Source organism: Spinacia oleracea, chromosome 2 (genome assembly GCF_020520425.1).
Source record: "Spinacia oleracea cultivar Varoflay chromosome 2, BTI_SOV_V1, whole genome shotgun sequence".
Lineage (NCBI taxonomy): Eukaryota > Viridiplantae > Streptophyta > Magnoliopsida > Caryophyllales > Amaranthaceae > Spinacia > Spinacia oleracea.
Window position 1 is genome coordinate 78,656,215 of NC_079488.1, and position 17,118 is coordinate 78,673,332.

The 17,118-nt window shown below is 35.3% G+C and overlaps 1 protein-coding gene across 2 annotated transcripts; it reads left to right on the top strand.

Moving 5' to 3' along the window:
* The first annotated feature begins 679 nt into the window (after window positions 1-679).
* Window positions 680-7,072, top strand: LOC110792179 (nudix hydrolase 19, chloroplastic). 2 transcript variants are annotated; one of them, XR_008928063.1, is made up of 8 exons: window positions 680-1,490; window positions 3,079-3,219; window positions 3,324-3,428; window positions 3,901-4,000; window positions 4,149-4,241; window positions 4,431-4,719; window positions 6,138-6,318; window positions 6,446-7,072. XR_008928063.1 is itself a non-coding variant. In XM_021996988.2 (7 exons), exons 1-7 carry the CDS (start codon window positions 909-911, stop codon window positions 6,178-6,180), a joined length of 1,353 nt encoding a protein of 450 aa, XP_021852680.1. In that variant the 5' UTR covers window positions 680-908; the 3' UTR covers window positions 6,181-7,072. The 2 variants fall into 2 exon arrangements, 1 of the variants encoding a protein (XP_021852680.1); XM_021996988.2 differs by having other exon boundaries at window positions 6,138-7,072.
* Window positions 7,073-17,118: the final 10,046 nt, after the last annotated feature.

Genomic DNA, 17,118 nt, shown 5'->3' on the forward strand with positions numbered 1-17,118 from the left:
CTCCTTTGTTTTTGGATCCTCCAAACCACTCAAATCCGCTACACCTCCTTCATCGTCATCTAGATTCAATTAAGAACATTTAGGGATAATTTCCTCAGCCATTTTGCTGGAGTCACAACGTTGAAACGGAGAGCGGCCCTGTCGTGAGGGAGAGAAACCATATCTACATTGCGTCCATAAAACACTATATGTTGTTAATTAGAGGAACTACATTATCAAATTTCCTTTACTATTGTTTGAGGTTATTAGATATATATAATAACAACATTATACCATCACAATTTAAATTCGCATGCATCGCGTACATATAAGACTAGTTGTACATAAATAAAGTGAAAGGAATGCAGTTGCGAGCTTGTGAGTTGTGACACCCCTAGATGATTCGGGGCAACTAGACCTAATCAATTTTAGCCCGACCCGCTGACTCGACCAGGCCCAAGAAAGTGTGAATTTGGGTAGCCTAATATACACATTTTTTTACCATAGCCCGAGATCGGCCTGAAAAGCCCGTACCAAATTATGGGTTTAGACATGAATTTTTGTTTAAGGTCCGGTCTGACCCGAGTTTTGATCAACTCTAAGGATTGTTTATAGTACAAATCATGTAACCAGGTTGAATACTACCATGTAACCAGGTTTTGATCTAAAGATAGATGGATGGAAAATTTCTCATGATCTAAATAGAGTAGAAGTGATCAAACAAGAGTAGGTGAAGATAACCGAGGAGACAATGATTCATGATCTAAAGAGTAGAGACATGGGCAATTCCTCATCCACACAAAAAATCTCATAATGGACGTAACACGTCAACATTTCCTCACCAAACTCACCGGCTCTTTCCTCAAATCATTACCATCACCGACTTTCTCCTCCTCCCTAAAAACCACCGCAGATGAGACAGAGCACCAATGCTCTTGTTCCTCTCCTCCGCCACAACAACCGCCGCCACTTCCCTCTTCCTCTCTCTCTCTAAACTAACCCCACCACTCTCTCTCCTCCGCTTCTCCACCATGTCTTCCATCAACCTCCAATCCCACGCCTTCGCCGGCAACCCCATCAAAGCCAAAACCCCCAAATCAAACGACCCCTTTTCTTCAAATTCCGCCCTGGAGACACTCAAATCCCACATTCTGAGCAATACCCATGACGCCATTTCCCCTAATTTTAAGGTCCTACCCTTCAGAAAAGGGCGCCCTTTAGCTGGTTCTCAGGGTTCCTCCCCAAATTGGCATCTGGGTTGGCTTAGTTTGGGGGATTGTAAGGGTTTGTTGGCTGATTTCACTGTCAAATTGGAGGGAAATTCGTTGGTTTATCTGGGTTCAAAATCAGAGGAAGATTCTGTTTATTGGGCAATTGATGTGTCCGAAGATGATAAATTGGTGGATGAATTGGGGAAGAAGTATTTCTCTTTTGTTGAGCTTAGGACTTTAATGGTTGCTACTGATTGGTCTGATTCTCGTGCCATGGCTGATTTAGCTGTTGCTGGCCATGTAAGTGTGCTATTGTTTATTTGTTTTTTCATTTTGTTTCTTGTTGGATTGGAGTTATGATTTCTTTGACATTTTAGCTAGTTTAATATTTTAGCCCTATTTGATTGTGCCTTCCTGTTTAAAGTTGATTGCCATCTTGTATTGCAAACTATTGCACATCATAGCTAGGCGACACTTTGAAATGATGATTAACACAATAGCACCTATCCAAATGATAATTGACTCGCCGTGATGTTCTGGTAAAGAGAAAGAGAGAGAGGACTTGTATGATGTAGATTGTAGAGTTGATCTACTTCGGAATGAGGTCCACAAATGGGTTGATGTTAGGTTTCTTAAGTTGAGGAATTTGTGAGGATGTCTTATGTTCGAGAGAAGAGTGTGTTTGAAGGGAAAATAGTTGTATTTCATTGATCAGTATTCGTAGATTCTTACAACCAGGAACAAAATAGGCCCAGATTATGAGCACGTGTGTTTACTGAATACTGAATAAGTGAATAGTATGGGGTTATGTTTGTTAATTTTTTCACTCAATTTGAATTAAGTGAAGTGGGGTTATTGAAGGAGGTTGAAGATTTAGTCATGGTGGTAGATGTAATTGGACATCTTATAACTGGAGATGGAAAATATTGTCTTGGTTTATGTCACGGATGTAACTACTCTGTAATAGTTAAACAACGGGAGGTAAACATGTGAAAATTTATTTTGGTAAGTTTTGAAGGTTGGATCAGTTTACTTTAACAATAACATGAGTGCGGCATACGGAGGATGGAAATGAGAGATAAATTTGAGTGATGAAATGCAGAAGTGGGTTCCTGCATCCTATAGTTAGAGATGTATTTTTGTTGATCCATTGAATGATGTGTTGACAGAGAGAGAAATTTGAGTAATGAATTTGCACAAGTGGTTCCTGCATCCTGTAGTCAGAGATGTATTTTGGTCTATCCGTTGAATGATGTATCGACTGTGTTTTTTTGCCAATTATTTGTTTAATCGTTAGACTGATTTAAGCCCCTCCTGTGTATTTGGGTGTATTGATGGCAGGAATGGTGAGCCTTGTATGGGCCACGGGGGGATATAAATGTATGTAGATAAAAAATAGTTAGCCTTTTCAGTTCTTTAACTTTTTTTTTTTTTTTGGGTAAGTGAGAAGTAATATTTCAAACCACCGTATATTATTGCCTAAGGATCAAACAGGAAACAGATTATGATTACGTACAACCTACTAATAATTATAAGTAATTTAATCGGCAAGGCAAAGTTTCCACAACTCTGGTATTATGGAGTTGGGAACGGATTGTTCTGTTATCTCAACTTTCAATGATTGAGTTTTAGCCTTTCCAATGAGCTTGAGTTTCTATTGTAGTCGGACTTTACAGCCTTGCTTCGTTGAAATAGTTGACCAGTTTCGTTGTGTGACTGGCTAACTGCTGGCAATTTAGTGTTTTAGCTCAATATATTTGGTATTATTCCTCGTGCCGATTCAGTGCTTAAGCTCAAAACAGTTGTCCAGTTTCTTTTGCTTTTTGTCCCTCTTATTCTAATTCCACGTAACTCTGGTCTTTTTCTTTCTGCCTCTGGTATTTGTTAGGCTAGAGCATTGCTAGAATGGCATGGTACATCACGATTTTGTGGGCATTGTGGATGTAAAACAGTTCCTATGGAAGCTGGGAAAAGAGTGCAGTGCTCAAACGAACTGTGCAAAAAGAGGATCTATCCTCGTGTCGATCCAGTATGGTGATGCCAATCTCTCATTCATTATGAAATGCAGATGACTAGATGATCCATTTTGAATGCATGGAATGAAATTATTCTTGTTGTGTGTCCGTATATCAGGTAGTCATTATGCTCGTGATTGATAAGGAGAACGATCGTGCACTTTTAAGCAGACAGTCGAGATATGTACCTCGAATGTGGAGCTGTTTAGCTGGTTTTATAGAGGTGAGTGCTCCTGCAGAAAATCTTATGATTGTAGCTTATTTAAGAAACCACTTAGTTCGTAAATAGTAATAACTCTAACAAAGCCTTAGTCCCAAAAGAACGGTTCGGCTGCATGAGCCATGAGCATGGTTGTCTCATTTCCACGGTTCCACCCCCGCCTCCTTTTGTTTTTAAATAATACGGAGTAAGCATAGTATTGGCTTTGCTTGAGAAGGGTTGTTTCATTTCCTCTGTTGTGAGGATATTACTTTTATTTAGAGGGAATATGCATGTCTCTTTTTTATTTAGAAGAATATGCATGTCTCTTTTTTTTGTATTTGTGATACATTTGCACCTCCAGTTTTGAGCTGTATGGTGTCCGAAAACATCATATTCTTCTCATTTCCTTTGTGCTTTCTGCTTCAGTTTCTTAGTACCTTTTTTATCACTTCAAAAAGTATCATGTACAAATATACATTTATATTTGTCTTAGCCTGGAGAGAGTTTGGAAGAAGCAGTGAGAAGAGAAACGTGGGAGGAAACTGGGATTGAAGTAGGAGAAGTTGTCTACCACAGTTCTCAGCCATGGCCTGGTAAGTTCTTTTGCGGCTGGTATTTGAGTAAATTCCATCTCCTATTTGATTTTCGTCATGTTGTTGTATTGTAATGTGATATCAGACAAATCTCTGCAATCAGTTTCTTGTCTCAGCTTAACAAAGATTTACTTTTAACCTGTTCCAGTTGGGCCAAGCAGCATGCCATGCCAGTTGATGGTAGGCTTCTATGCTTATGCAAAATCTCTAGAGATAAGCGTGGATAAGGATGAGTTGGAAGGTATATATATGTTGACATAATTTTTCTCCTACTAACCTTCTCTTTCTTCCCCCTTCCTCATTTAGACAAGAAAATCAAAGTAGGATCGCAATATTACTTGATAAAGAACTTAGAAAGAACCATTCTTACTAGATTAACTGAATGCAAATATTAACTTATATCACATACTTTATGTATGTGGTTGTGTAGATGCTCAGTGGCATAGTAGAGAAGATGTCAAGAAAGCTCTTACATTTGCTGAATATGAAAAGGCACAAAGAACAGCTGCTTTTAAGGTAGAGCAGATTTGTAAGGGAGTTACACAGAATCAGAACCTTTCCTCGGATTTCAACACCGAAAGTGGAGAGCTAGCATCAATGTTTATTCCAGGGCCTTACGCCATCGCCCACCACCTCATTTCTACTTGGGTCTTTCAAGGGGTGCCAGTAAGCAGTTCTGACAATCCACTTAAACAGCCTATTAGTTCCTTTTCAAACTTGTAGGTTTTCTTTTGTTATTCTTTTTCTATTTGTTCCCTTTAGTTTTTTTAGTTCAGCCTGATTGTTCTTGTTTCATTGAGAAATAACTATTCTTTGGCTGTGATCCATATTTATACGTACCTTGGTGTAATCTTATCAATTCATCTGTTGGGATGATCTAGGTTAGTGCTTTCTTAAGTAGGCACTACCTATTTTCCTTTCCTTATATATATATATAAATCAAAAGTTGAGTGCACTACTGTTGTGCCTTGCATCCTGATAGTTACGTTCTTGGCGGAGTTTATAAAAGAAATTGTTGTACAACTTGTACCAATACCTTCTCTGACAGGTCTTTCTAATGGTAGATTGGTAGGTGGGTAAACTCTCCAATTGAACCTACCCAATCCGGCCTTAGCTGCGAGATTGAGTTGTTAACTTTTTGTTACAGCCCTTACAGGATTGAGGCTGTAGGCTGTAGGCTGTAGGCTGTTACTGGAATCTTTTTTTATATCCTCCACATTAACTTTGGTTTAGCCTAAATGTTTACAAATGTCACAGAACTTGAAGTACACTTCACCTGGAACCTATCACAAAATGACTAGAATAGAAAATGTAATCATCTTTGATAGGAAAACAAATCACACTCTAGTCCATGTACAAACCATCTCACTCCGGTGACTTATTGATCGAGGTATAGGTAAGAGCTATAGAGCCCAAGTTGGTATTTGTATAATTGTATGTGATGGATATTGTCATTAGAGGATGACATATCAACTTGGTTGTTGTCTCACATGCCCTCAGTGATGAGTGATGAGTGAAGGCATTGTCTCAATGATTCATACTAAAACAATTCACATCTTCTTCCTGCCGTCCATTGAACTATCACAACCCAATATAGTAACAAAAGAACCCACCAGTTCTGATGTCTGTATATAGGTATCTATCAAAGTTTTTCCAGAAAACAAAGTTGACAGCAACATACTATATACAGAGAGTGTGGGATTTTTCTTGGACTTCCTTTTTACTCTAGGGTTACTGGTTTGTTCTTTGAGGCATGCCTTGTGTATGATAAGGTCACTTCCTTCTTCATCTTCGTCTTTCCTGCAGTCATCTTCTCTTCCTATAATAACTGCTCTAGACACGATATATTCAGCAGAATCTAAGGAGTTTTACAGCTCTTTGAGTGCTCCTCTCTGTTATAACCAAGAAAATACTGTCGGGATCATTGGAGGTGTGTCCGTTCTTTCTACATTGATCTTCCTCAAGAAGTTTGTATTATGGAATTCAAGAGACAAACACGAGACTATCCCTTTCATTGTCTGTCTGTAATCTGTATTACCAAGAAAATACTCGTTTATTTTAGACCGCTTTGAAAAAGATATACCCTGTCTGTATTAGTTAATGTAGCAAAACATTCAATCCACGTTTATTGCTGCAGTTGCTCTGAAAAAGAGATAGGAATACGTGGGAAAAGATGCTAGTTGAGGAGGTGCCAGCCAGACTTGATCTCATAACTAGCCCCCATCAAGCCTAAGCGGGTCGCTGTCCTACGGATCTTCCGCTAGATTGTCCGTACGGGTCACCCACCTATATATATGGACCCTCATTAATTGCCGGAGGTATGTAAAAACTCACCAATCATTCCAAAGTTCATTAATTGCAGAGTAATCAACATTACTGACTTAGACATCGGAGGGGTGATACTTGGACCACCCCCGAAGCTAGTTAACCCTTTTTATGGTGCAGATTAAGTCGGATGCATGATACATAATATCAGGTCCGACCTTCAAACCGTTCCATCTCCACAACCGGAACAAATAGTACATGGGTTTGAGGTAGTGTAGCCAGATAAATCAACCATGGAGCACATCATAAACCCAGCTATATTCTCCTTGAAGCAGAAAGACATGAAGGGAGCACGCAACTTGTTAAGGGTCGCGATTGATCCTGTAGATGCTTTGGCAAGATCAGCTGCAAAATGGGCTAAATCATGACTTGCAAAACCAGAAATTGGAAACAGGCAGTGATACCAAACGACCCCTTAACTTTGAGTTAGGTTTTTATTTTGAGGTATATATAGTTGATGGGGTTAAATTTGTTACTCCGTACTAGATATCAAGTGCTACCCTCCCCAATTAGGATTATTAAGCATGGAGATTTTCTTATCCTTTCCCCTCCTCTGAAGGTCGTGATGTGCAAATTTGGGTTAGGTTCATCTGTAACTGCTCTGTAAAAAGATCGGTTTACCACATTATGTAGTGTCTCGGCCTATTTAAACAGTGTAGAAACTTTACAAAGGTTTACTATCAACTCACACAATTCCTTAGGCTTAACAATAAAAACTCTAACTAAGTAAATCAACTTTTTACACAACGAATCAGGTTGTTATCAGACTGCAATTTCCGAAACCATAATACCTCTCAATTGGATAACGCTCTATTATTAGGATCGGAGGTTGCAACCTTATGCAAATTATATTTTTTTTTTTTTTAGATGAGAGTGGATTGATAGCAGGATTTATGGATTGAGGGAAAGGGCTTATTGATTTTCAATTTCCCTAAGCGGCTATCATCACATGCTTCAAAATCTCAAATCTTAATTGCCTATTAGGGAAAATGCATGTATTTATCCTAAATTGATTAAATGAGTTTCTTTATGGCAAATGTTTGTCTATAGGATAAAGTTCGGATAAAGTTCAGTAAAACTTCGTTCTTTAAATACTTTAATCCATATTAAGAAAACTCTTGTACGCACAAGGTGTACGTTGAGCTAAGTTTTACGCGGTTTTGTAATTTAAACATGTTTTGATTAACTTTTATAAATCCATCTATTACATTATACTAAAACAACACTAGGAATGACACATATAACTTATTGGTGTAAAATTTTCCCAACGAAAACTCCTTTCATATATCTACTTTATTTTATTATCTATTCTCTCTCCTTTTATATAAACTAGATTTAAGCCCGTGCGATGCACGGTTTTTTTTAAATATGATTTGTTAATCGTTCTTAGAACTATACTCACTTACTATTGTGATCAAGAATTGCCTTAATCATTTATTTTATTTTATTTTAATTGTGAGATCCAATTTGTACTTTTATTTTTTTAACTCTTATTAGTTATTACTATGGATAAATAACAAGCTAAAACAACTACTCCCTTTGCCTCTAATGTTACACTTTCGAATGTTAACGGTATTCATAATTGAAGAGAATCTACTAAACTCTTTCCAATACTTAAGAAAAAACATATTCATGTAGGGTCTTGTTTGATCCATTTTTATGGGTACATTAAGAATATCAATGTTATTATTTTGTCTAATGTATTATTAGAGATTAAAGTGATACAAAATACGTATTGGCAAACATGAAAAATAGAAACTGTAATGTCTGATTATTTGTTAAAAAACAATTTAAAGAATTTCCTAGATCATTTTTCTAAATAAACCCGCCAAATTATTACAACATGTGTTATCATATATAAATAGGTGTTTTATAAATTACACATATAATAGAAAGTTAAAATAGATCCCTATTCAAGTTAGAATATAAATATTTTCTTAACATTGAAAATGTTTATGCATAAGAGTCTCATAGAAAAACCGAGTTTATAAAATGGTTAGTTCAATAATGGAAAAACTCGAGTTAGTTATTCATGTGATGCTATTAGAACTCTATTAAATACTTAATAATAATTATCATAATTAAAATTTATGATACGAATTGATCCAAATATCAAACGTTTAATATAAATAAAACTCTATTACATGCTTGATAATTATCTAAAAATAGAAGTTAATCGTATATCATGTGTATGTTATCGCACTTTTATAATAATGTATTAGTAAAGTAATTGTCATTACCTACTTGTTACCAGCTTAAACATTAGTTGTTGTTTTCTTGGTAATGTCGTGCTTAAATACTGTATACGACTATAATAATGTATTAGTAATTGTCATTTGAATTAATTATTCGCATCTAGCACTTGAAGAGTTGTAGTCTTGTAGGGGTTTAAATCACGGGTTACACTCTATGTTACGAATATTAAAGGCTTAATGTAAGTAAAACTCTATTATGTTAAAAAGTAGAAGTACGTAGGATAAATTTACGTTGAAAATCTACTACCATTTTGTTTGTTATCATCTTTTCAAATATTTATCTTATCACTATGGATAATTTACACGTAGTACAAAACATGGAAGAGATAGAATATGATAAATTTTCGTTAGGATATTTTATTCGTATGGGGTATTTTAAAGATAATTAGAATGCTATTTTAGTTATCATCTTTTATAATATTTATCTTATCATTATGGGTAACATATATAGAATATAAAGCATGGAAGAGATAGAATATGATAAATTTTCGTTAGAACATTTTTCATATGGAATATTTTAAAGATAATAATGATGCTATGTTAATTATAGACTCCTTAAAAAAGTATTAGCATTATCTGACTCAAATTCCAACTGAAAAACGCAATCCAAACTGGGAAAAAAAGTTGGATCATAATCACACCATACATTAGAGAAGTGAATACTTATTAAAAATTAATTAGAAGCTATCACACCATGCATTATTTTTAATAGTTCGTCTATTGTTTCAGTATAAGACCCCAAATTTAGATTCGTTTATGTTCAGGCTGACCATTATTTTGGTTTAGTATAATATGTTGGAGCCAACTATTAAAAACAACGTTGTTAATAGCTTAAAGTGTAGCCTAAACTATATCAATTAAAGTTGTTACCGTTTAGGCTAAAATTAAATTGTGTTTACGTATTGGTTTACTTGTTTACCTCTTTTCATCCATCACCTCTCACGGTTGTGATTAACGGTTTTATGTGTGATATTAGGGTAGAGTTCACCTTGCTTTTGTAGTGTACATCTTATATACGGAAAACCTATTGTTGCAGCATTAGTTTATATATGCAGCACATGATCTTGAATCTGTTTTTGTTCTCTCTTTACAGTGCTTAAACAAATACAAATTGTTTATCTCCAACATAATGGACTTGCTTAAAAAAGGAAATATCCAGATATCTAAACATCTAAAGAATAAGAGGGATCTGAGAAGGTAGGAGGAGAATTGAAAAAATGAAACAATTGAGGAGTTTGGCCAAAGTCTTCCTCCTTAATTGAAGCTAAGGGAATTCTATAGTATTTTAAAGGAAAGGGAAATGCAAGCAATTAAGGAGAGAACCAATTTACTTTTATTAATCATCAGCACAGTTTTAGGATTATACTTCATATAAACTCTAATTCAAGTCACGGCATTTATAACGCAACTTCAACTAAAATTGTGAAGGCTATTAAGATGAAAGCTTCAAACACATGAAGGTTCCTTTGAACCATGCAAACTACTTCGTATACCATTATATAATAACGAAAATACTCAGTATATAATTGTGTGCTCGTATATTAATTACGGCTACACGGACCTAATTAACTAAAATTATACCATCAACCGTGAGTTTTTGTGGATTGTTGAAGTAGGATTTTTGGTAGCCATGAGCTTATATGTATATATATACAAAAAGGTAAAAGAAAAGTAAGATAATTTTTTGTTGAAATCTATCTTTATCATATTATGTATCTATCTTTTTTTTTTTAATTAATTAAAATATATTAATAATGATTATATTTTAATCCAAGTAGAATTATAATGTAAATAAAATTCTAATGTAAATGTAAATAACCTTCTAACGAAATTTTTAGGTGTTAGCACTCTTATGGTGTTAGGATTCTTAACATAAAGTAAGATTTTGATACCTAACATTCCAACGGAAACTTTGATCCAATGGAAATTTTAATTTATCCTTTTTTTTAATTAATTAAAATATATTAATAATGATTTTGTTTTAATTTATCTTTTTTTTTAATTAATTAAAATATATTAATAATGATTTTGTGACTGGACATTCCTACGTGGCGCTCCGAATGCTCTCCAAAAAACTCCCCTTTATATATATATATTAGATTGATTATGTATGAAAAAAGAAAATATAGGATTATAGACTATGACAGTAGTAGACAATTTTGGTAATATTTTAATCGTCATATCAATAATAGAAAATATGCCTACTCAATATTTTGGTCAAATTAACATATTAATTAGTCATATCGAATATTTTGGTTAAATTTTCAAATTAAAACATATTACGTATAAAATATATAATACGTAGTAAGGAGGAAATTGTATATCTATACTAATCTTGAAAAACGTACATGTGCCACGTAGTGCTCTCCCCTATATGCCACATCATCTACTCTCCCAAATGTTATTTCATACAATCAAAAATCAATTCAATGAGGTACGAACACAAAACATCAAAATGTAGACGTTAACTCTCATTACCATCTTAATCAAACACCAATTGTGATTTATCTCTACACATTAATTTATAAATAAATGTTAACATAAAGTCTAAAACAACTAAATTTTTTTGTGACTTTTTATTTTCTATGGGCTATTTGGGAAAAAATAAAATTAAAGCATTAGGACAACCATGAAGAAACATGATGTCGTAAGTCTCATAAGCATCAACTATAAAAACGCTCTGGATAGTTGCATATATATCTAATTTGATGTTTAATAATTTGAAGCACTTAGTTCCACTAGAAAACACATTATACAAATTGTAAGATGATCTAACTGAAAAATTACTTGGCATGATAAATGATGTAGTGTGTCTGTGTAATTGGCAAACTTAATAGATATTTTTCACTTTATGATATACATGTATTTTGGTCAAACATTGAGCTCAAGAAAAGATTTAAATTTTAACTATTCAATGTAGCAACTGGGGCATCACCCGAGCCACAGACTTTTTTTTTTTTTTTTTTTGGCAAATAAGAGATTTATTACCAAAAGGAGGAAATAGGCAAACTGCCTCAGTTACAGCACAAGCAAAACAGCAACACAGCCCCTAATACACTTATCTACTCAAGTTTAACAAAGTAGAACTTAAAGCATCAGAAGATCTACTAGCTACATGGAACTGAATCTGCCTAAACAATCTCTCAGGAGTTTTACACACCTGATTGTACACAACATCATTCCTGTTCAACCAAATGAAGTAGATACATTCAGCAAAAAACATACCCAACAGCTTGTGTCTGCTTCCACTTCTTTTACAGCTCTTAATCAACCATTGCATCTCATTATCAAAGGATTATGGCCTTCTCTTGAAATGCAGCAGATCCAAAACTTTCTGCCAAACTCTGCAGGATAGGGTGCAAGCAAAGGACAAGTGCTCAATAGTTTCAGTACCCATGGAGCAAACAGGACATACTTCAGAATCAACAACCCCCCATTTAAACAATATGTCCAAAGTAGGAAGCCTTTTCCAGATAGCAATCCACATGATGAAGATACTTTTAGGGATAGCCAAGTTGTTACATAAGAGTCTTCTCCATGGAACTTTAGGATGATCTCCACACAGCTTTCTATACATCAGTTTGATTGAGAAACAACTACCCTTCTCAACAGCTGACCATCCACCTACATTAGTGACCAACTCCTGACAACCAATAATCTTTTTAAGTGACCAGGACATAGTAGAAGGGCAACGAACATCAGCAATAGACCTCCCTTTCATATAATACCCATCTACCCATCTGGACCACAACCTGTCTTTCTTGTGAGTGATGGCCCATAAAAGCTTACACACAGCTGCCTTATTCCATATCTCCATATCTTTAATGTTCCAACCACCAGCAGTTTTAGGCAAACACATATGAGACCAAGCAACAAGGGCTTTCTTGGAGCAATCAGTACCACCTGTCCATAAGAAAATTCTGCAGTAGCTTTGTACTTCCTTAATGACTTTCTTAGGTAACACAAAGATCTGACACCAGAAGGATTGTAGGCTAAGAAGAATGGTTTTAACTAGCTGCAGCCTGCCAGCATAGGAAAGATATTTAACAGTCCAAGTCTTAGCTCTACTCAAAACTTTATCAACTAAGGGTTTACATTGAGCATAGGACAGTTTCTTGGTAGACAAGGGAACACCCAAGTACCTAAATGGAAACTCACCAGAAGGAATATTCAAGGTGAGCATGATTTGATGCTGAATGTCTGAATTTACACCACAAATATAGGCATTACTCTTATCCAGGTTGGCTTCCAACCCTGAAGCTTTTGAGAACAACAGGAACTTCTGAAACAACATATTAGTTGAAATAGGATCTGCTATGGCAAACATAAGCAAGTCATCTGCAAACATGAGATGAGTGATATTCAGCTTCTCACATTTTGGATGAAAGTTGAAGTTAGGATCAGCTTTCAACTGGCTAAGACTTCTGGAGAGGTACTCCATACCAATAGCAAAGAGAAAGGGGGACAAAGGATCATCTTGTCTTAACCCTTTTTTAGCAGGAAAGGGAACACAAGGCTGACCATTAATAAGAATGCTATAAGAAACAGAAGAGATACACTCCAGAATCCACCCAAGAAACACCTCTGGGAAGCCTAATTCCTTCATAACATCCATTAAGTAACTCCATTCAATAGAGTCATATGCTTTCTTTAAGTCAACCTTAATCATGCATCTGGAAGAGAGGTTCTTCCTGTTGTAACCTTTCACAAGCTCAGTGGCCAAAAGAATGTTATCTGAAATGATACTTCCTGGGATAAACCCTGCTTGACAGTCACTAACAATAGAGCCAATCACCTTTTGAAGTCTACTAGTCAAGATTTTAGAAATAATCTTGTAAATAGTAGTACAACAAGCAATATGTCTAAATTCCTTAACCTTAGAAGGGTTAGGAACTTTAGGAACTAAGGTCACAGTAGTACAATTCACTTGCTTCAACATCCTCCTATTATCAAAAAAACCCATAATAGCAGCATACATGTCAGTTTTAATTATCCCCCATGTCTTTTTGAAGAAGACTGCATTGAATCCATCAATTCATGGTGCCTTATTGTCATCAATCCCCTTCAAAGCTAGATTAATCTCCCCTTCAGTTACTGGCTGGCATAAAGAAAGCCTAGCAGAATTACTCAGTGTGGGCCCCTCTCTCATAGTGGGAAGATCAATCAAAGGCAAAGAGCTAGCCCTTGTACCAAGCAACTGCCCATAGAACTTCAAAACCTCATCCTGAATAGCAGCTGGTGTCACTAATTTATTGTTATCATCATCAATTAATTAAGTGATCCTGTTGATCCTGTGCCTCTCCTTGACTGAAGCAAAGAAGAATCTGCTATTAGAATCACCCACTTGTAACCATTGGAGCCTAGATTTCTGTCTCAAAGCCACTTCTTCAATTCTCAACCACTTCTTCAAATCTGCAGAGCAACTGTGTTCCTGACTCAGCAGGAAACTATCAGAATGATTCTGCTGAAGTTGATTCTGAATAGAATCAAGTTGCACCCTTGCTTGATCTATCTTATTTGCAATACCTTGGAACTCCTGTTTATGAATGGACTTCAGTTTCAGTTTCACCAACTTCAGTTTTTTCCACACAAGTAACATACCAGATTCTGGCATAGATTCCTTCCAACAATGCTCCACTGAAGGAAGAAAGCTATCATGATCAACTAAATAATTTAAGAACCTGAAAGGCCTACCACCACCAAGAGATTCTGGAATGCACTTAACCAAGATAGGACAATGGTTAGAAAGGGAGGAATTAAGGTATTCAGAACACACATCACCCTTCATACTCATCCACTCCCCATTGCCTAAACATCTATCAATTCTGCTAGCAGTTTTAGTATTATCTCCCCCCTTATGCCAAGAATAAAAGTGATCTTTGCTCTGCAACTCATAGAGCTGATAGGCATCCACAAAATCAGCAAAATCTTTAATTTCTGCTAAAGTCACAACCCCCCATTTACTCTCTACTGGAAACCCATGATAGCATTAAAGTCACCAGAAATCAACCAAGGAGAACTACCCATTGTAGCATTAATATCACCTAAATCATGCCACAAAGCTTTCTTGTCATCTAGTTAGATGATTAAACTAGTACGTTGAACATTTATTAATTACGCATTATAATGGATAAATATTTCAATTAAATATTTTACAAAAAAGATGGTCAAATAATAATTTTCGAATATTCGTGCGTGTACGAGACCTAATCTAGTTATGAAATAAAAAGGTAACGGATAAGCATTTTAATTAAATGATTTCCTTTTTACATCATTAGTAATTTTGAATGAATAATTGTTATTAAAATAAAAATAAAATTATCACTAATAAATACATAAATTTTATACATATTTAGGGTGAGTTTGAGTAGATACTCTTATTTTCTCTCGAATCATAGTAAGGCTCTGTTCTCTTCACCTTATTTTCACTTATTTCAGGTCTGATAAGATAAGATAAGATAAAATAAGATAAGTTCAGGGTCAATAAGATAAGATAAGATAAGTTCAGGATCAATAAGATAAGACACTACAAAAAAAAATCTCGTATAGCAACGGATATTTAGCGACGGATTTATATCCGTTTCTAATTTAGAGACGGAATATTCAACATCTGTCTCTAAATTTATTTAGAGACGGATATTGGAAATCCGTCGATACTTTTATCGAGGGATTTATAAATCCGTCTCTAATTTAGGGACGGATTTCAAATCCGTCTCTAAGTTAGGGACGGATTTTGAAATCTGTCTCTAAGTTAGGGACGGATTCCAAAATTCGTCTCTAAGTTAGGGACGGATTCCAAAATCCGTCTCTAAGTTAGGGACAGATTTTAAAATCCGTCCCTAATATGTTTTAGCAATTTCAAAACGTAAAGTCCACTAGCAATTTCTCATAGACTCTTCGTAGAAAGTTAGATCTAAATTAGAGACGGAATTTTAAAATTCGTCCCTAATGTGTTTTAGCAATTTCTCTAAATTAGAGACAGACTTTTATATCCGTCCCTAATTTAAAGACGGAATGTTAAATCCGTCCCTAGTTTAGAGACGAATTTTCTAGATCCGTTTCTAATATTTCTTTTAATTATTATCAATTTTACACATAGAAGTATACAAGTTGTATTTGGTGTAGTTGGTTAGAGTTTCTCCTCGCGACTTTGAGGTCACAAGTTCGAATCCCCTTATCCCTTCCCCTTGCAAAGCTGGACCGGGTTAACCTAAGCGAGATTTCGAACCGGTAATGGGACCGAGTTGAACCAAACATCTAACAATAGTTAGTAATTATTTTTACTTGCTAAATTTAGAGACGGATTTTTGAATCCGTCCCTAAATTTTAGAGACGGGTTTTGGAATCCGTCCCTAAATTTAGGGACGGATTTTAGAATCCGTCTCTGAATTTAGGGACGGATTCAAATATCCGTCTCTAAATATTAGATACGGATTTTATGGAATCGGTCCCTAAATTGAATTAGCGACAAGGTTTTTAGTAACGGATGTAATCCGTCCCTAAATCCGTCCCTAAGCACACATAGCGACGGATTTGACCCATTTAGAGACGGATTTGGTCCGTCGCTATATGAGCTTTTTTTTGTAGTGAGATAAGATAAGATAAGATAAGTTCAGGGCCAATAAGATAAGATAAGATAAGATAACATAAGATAAGATAAGGTAAATATTACATAAGGTTATACTATAAGTTTCAATAAGATAAGGGTCAATAAGATAAGATAAGGGTCAATAAGTTCAGATAAGATAAGATAAGATAAGATAAGATAAGGGTCAATAAGATAAGATAAGATAAGATAAGATAAGTTCAGGGCCAATAAGATAAGATAAAATAAGATAAGTGAAATTCAGGTGAAGAGAACACTACCTAATATTTTACAAAATTGATCATACATTTGAATCATTTATTTCTCTTGAAATCTCTTCAATTCTTTTTTCTAGACGCGTCTTTTTTTAAGAGGCCTACAGCCATTATACGGCATAGGGATTACGTCTCGCACGAAACTTAATAGTATACCGCTTCTACGAATAGTCCTCTAACACCTTTAAGAATTTGGGTAGGAAATAATCCGTTATTTTTCCCTAACGCAATTTCTAATAGAACTAGAGCGATTTCCTTCAATATTGCATAAAGATCCAATAATTCCCTAAATACGTTACTTTTTAAGTTATTTCCCACCATACTGTCCACGTAAGCAAGGGAGAAAGAGAAGTAATTTTTTTTTTCCGGTTCAGCATTGAACCGCCATATGAGATAGCGATTTCGTTTTAAAGCAAACCGCCATCTGAGATGGCGGTTCAATGTTATAAACTGCTATCTGAGATAGCGCTTTGCTTTAAAACAAAACCGCTATCTCAGATGGCGGTTTGCTTTGTAAATAATTTTTAACATGAATTACAGTTTAAATAGAAATATAACTTAGAAGTAACCTCTCGTTACATCAATTGTGTCTGTAGCTCAGTGGTGGAAAGATTATGTTTCTAAGCGGAAGGTCTTGGGTTCGATCCCTGTCTAATGCCTAAGTAGAAGGTCCTAGAA